The 3,482-nt window shown below is 42.0% G+C and overlaps 2 protein-coding genes across 2 annotated transcripts; one reads left to right on the top strand and one right to left on the bottom strand.

Annotated features, from left to right (window-relative positions):
• Nucleotides 1-83: 83 nt before the first annotated feature.
• Nucleotides 84-2,143, bottom strand: CSUI_009216 (molecular chaperone; the record flags this gene model as incomplete). The annotated part of the gene is made up of 2 exons (XM_068069332.1): nucleotides 837-2,143; nucleotides 84-167 (listed from the first exon to the last, which is right to left on the bottom strand). Exons 1-2 carry the CDS (start codon nucleotides 1,416-1,418, stop codon nucleotides 84-86), a joined length of 666 nt encoding a protein of 221 aa, XP_067918693.1. The 5' UTR covers nucleotides 1,419-2,143.
• A 662-nt stretch (nucleotides 2,144-2,805) lies between these two features.
• Nucleotides 2,806-3,451, top strand: CSUI_009215 (uncharacterized protein; the record flags this gene model as incomplete). Its single annotated transcript, XM_068069331.1, has 1 exon — nucleotides 2,806-3,451. A coding segment is annotated over one exon (147 nt), but the record flags the coding sequence as incomplete, so codon positions are not given.
• Nucleotides 3,452-3,482: the final 31 nt, after the last annotated feature.

Raw genomic sequence — 3,482 nt, 5'->3', positions numbered from 1 at the left:
AACTATGTAGATATCTATCTATCTATCTTTAATCTATCTATCTATCTATCTTTAATCTATCTATCTATCTATCTTTAATCTATCTATTGATATCTGCTTCGAGAGCTTACAGTAGGGAATGAGGGGTTCTGGTCAGGATGGTAAATCTTTACGAGCTCGACGTAAGCCTGAAAAATATCACATACACACTCACACACGCATGCACACATACACACGAGTACATATATAGACATATATACATATATATATACATATATATAGGCATATATATAGACATATATATAGACATATATAAGGAGAAATAGAGAGATACAAATATATGTAGGCATAGAGACATACACATTTGTACATAAAGAGATCCGCTTATAGAGCCAAGACGCATGCATGAGATCATTCTTCTTCTGTCAGCTCCACTGGGGGGTGTCTATCGATGCAAAAGGAGCTGAGCTAGCGAAGAGGAGTGCGTGAATGAGAAAGAAAATGATCGGAAGCGCCTGGAGAAGAAAGAAAGGATGACGACTCCGTCGATGTCTTTAACTAGCTGCCGTCCTCGGGTGTATGTACAGACAGTCCAGACTATGCACTGAGAGAATGCCGATGTGAATAGAAAGCAAAAGAAGAAAGAAAAAGAAGGGGAGCAAGAAGAAAAGAATCTATACGAATGAAAAGACAGAAAAGAAAAGAGAAGGAAAACAACAAGAAGAAGAAAGCTCCGAAAAGAGAGGATGATCCTATTAGACAGAGAGAGAAAGAGGGAGAGGGAGATAGCATAAAAAGTCTTTCTCTCTCTCTTCTTGTCTTTTTCTTCTTCTTTTCTCTTTTGGAGAAAGACATACCTTCTTTATGTCTTCTTGGGATGCGGACCTCTCAATTCCCAAGACTTCGTAGTAATTCTTCTTCTCCTTCTTCTTCGTCCTTCTTCCGTTCTCTCCTCCGTCAAAAGAAGAAGAGAAAGACTCTCTTTCTTTCTTACTTCTCGGCCTCCCATCCTTTTCTTCTCCTGGTCTTCTGTGAATTGCGTAAAATCGACGGAAGTTTGTCTGAGAAGAAGACCTAGAGAGAGACGAAGAAGAGAGAGGTAAAGGGACAGATGAAAAGGAAAGACTTAGAGGGGGGCGAGGAACAAGAGAGAGGAAGGAAGAAGAAGAGAGAGAGGAAGTACGAGAAGAAGAAGAAAGAAAGAGATCAGAGATCTTCTCTCGAGAAGACGGAGGGGTGGTCTGTGTGAAGGAAGAAGAGAAAGAGAAGCAAGGAAGAGAAGAGAGAGAAGGAAATTGGCGTGTTTCTCTTGTAGCTGCTATGCTCCTTCTTTTCCTTCTTAGGAGGAGCCCCTTCCTAGCCTCTTCTCTACGAGCCAAAGGAGGAAGAAGGAGAGAAGAAGAGAAGAGGATTCTACGGAGAGAGAGAGACCCATCCATGAAGGAAAGACCTAGACAATGAAAGAGAAAGAGAGAAAGAGAAAAGAAGAAGAGAGTGAAGGAAGTTCATATACTAGACAGCCGAGATAAAAAAGAAGAAAGAGGAATTCACATTTCTTGAGGGGAACAGAAAAGCAAAGAGAAGAAGGAGACAGGAGACAAGATGCCTCCTCGCCTTCGATTCTCGCGTGGATTGCAGAGAAAGAAAGACTTTTCCTCCTGGTCTTATTCCTCGCGAGGGGAGGGATACCTAAACGAGGAGGTAGATGGAGATGTCTATCGAGACGTAGAGAGAGAGAAAGGAAGAGAAACGAATAAGGTCTTCTTCTCTCTCTCTTATCTCATGAAAAGAAAAGGGACGAGAAGAGAAAAAAGAGAAAGGTATCTTCTGTCTTTCTTTCCTTCTTTCCTCTTGTGAACAGAGCAAAGGCCCTCCTTCCTTGGTCGGTGGCCCCATACGAGACATACGAGTGATTCGTCTTCTTTTTCCTCTTTTTCTTTTTCTTCTTTTTCTTTTGTGTTGTCTTTCATGTAATTCTTCAGTCGGAGAGCTTTGTTCTCTACACTTCTTCCTCTTCTTTTCCTTTTCCTCCTCCTCTTGCGGCATTCTCTCAACTTGCTGTTGTCTTTCTCTCTTTAGAAATGCAGAGACAGGACAAACCAAAGAATCGACAGAGATCTATCTACGGAGAGTCACACAAGTCGATAAACAGTAGAAGTAGAAGATTTTACTTTGCTGCATGCCATCGCGACTTGAGGCAAGTGCGGCTTTTCTTGCCATTCCCGCTTTTCGTAGAAGCGGGAAGACGAAGGCCGTGAAGACCAAAAGAAAGAAAGAAAAAGACAAAAGTGAAGGAGGAGAGTCGACAGGGCACTCTTGTCCCCACTCTCTTACATAGGAGGAGAAGAAAAAGACTCTTTTTAACGAGGAGAGAAGCATTCAACTGAAGAAGAAAAGGAAAAGAAGAGACTATCTTTTTGTGTCTCTCCACAAAAGGGAAAGGATGAGTTTAAATCCACCCAAGGAGATAGATTGCGTGTCTTCTTCTTCTTCTTTGTCTTCTTCTTCTTTGTCTTCTCGAGAATTGTATCCTCTCTCTCCTGTCGTGGTCTTTCTATTCCTTCTCTCTCTTCACAGCTAGTCGTAACACTCCTCTCTACATCTTGGACTTGTCGTAGCTAACGAGAATCAGTGCGTGTCTACTCATGTCTACATGTAGCTAACTATGCAGTTCTCCCGCTTCTCTCCCGCCGTGTCTCTTCGTTGGTTTATCTAGCTAACTCCCTGTCTCTCATCTTCATTCTTGTCTCTTCCTCGTCTCGCAAAAGCCACTTTGTGTGTTTCTTCTTTTTTCTCTCCTTTTTCTCCCCCTTTTCTCCTGTTCCTCTACAATGTTTCTTTCTTTTCTTTCTTTCCAGTCTTTCTCTCTCGCATGTCAATTGTCTTCGCCTTCTCATCTATGAAGATGCGTTTTCTTTCTTCTCTTGCTTTCTTCGCCTTTGCATGCACCGTGTCTCTCTGAGAGACTCCTAGGGGGAAGGTCGAGACAAAAGGAGCAACACACGCACCCCTAAAGTACAGAAAAGAAGAAGAAGAAAGAAGAAGAAGGAATGGCCTCCTCCCTATATCTGTCTCTCTATCTTCTGTCTTTTTCATTCTCTCTTCATCTCTTTGTCTCTTCTGACTAACTCTCTCTTCTCTTGAAAAGATTTCTCTCCGTCCGGTCTCTTCTTTCCTTTCTTTCTTCCTTCTATTCTCTTTTCTTTGACCGATGCTCTCCTCTTTCTCCCCTTTTCCTCTCTCTTCCTTATTCTTCTTTCTCTTCTCTTGACGGTAAAGACGTTTCTTTCTTCTTCTTCCTTTTCTTGTTCTGTGGATTGTCTTCCTTTCTCTTTTACTTTCTGCAGAAATGTCTCGACTCTTAGCACGGGCGAAGCAGATCGGACGAGAAGAGAAGAACTTAAAGAAGAAGAGGAAGAGGAAAGATCTCTCAAACTCTATTCATTTGTAGCTCTTCCTCTTCTACTCTGTCTGTCTGTCTCTTTCTTTCTTTCATAGAGATG

The sequence above is a fragment of the Cystoisospora suis genome (genome assembly GCF_002600585.1).
Source record: "Cystoisospora suis strain Wien I chromosome Unknown contig_5423, whole genome shotgun sequence".
NCBI classification, from domain to species: Eukaryota; Apicomplexa; class Conoidasida; order Eucoccidiorida; family Sarcocystidae; genus Cystoisospora; species Cystoisospora suis.
Note: the sequence above shows the minus strand (reverse complement) of the source record. Positions and strands in the feature narration are given on the sequence as shown.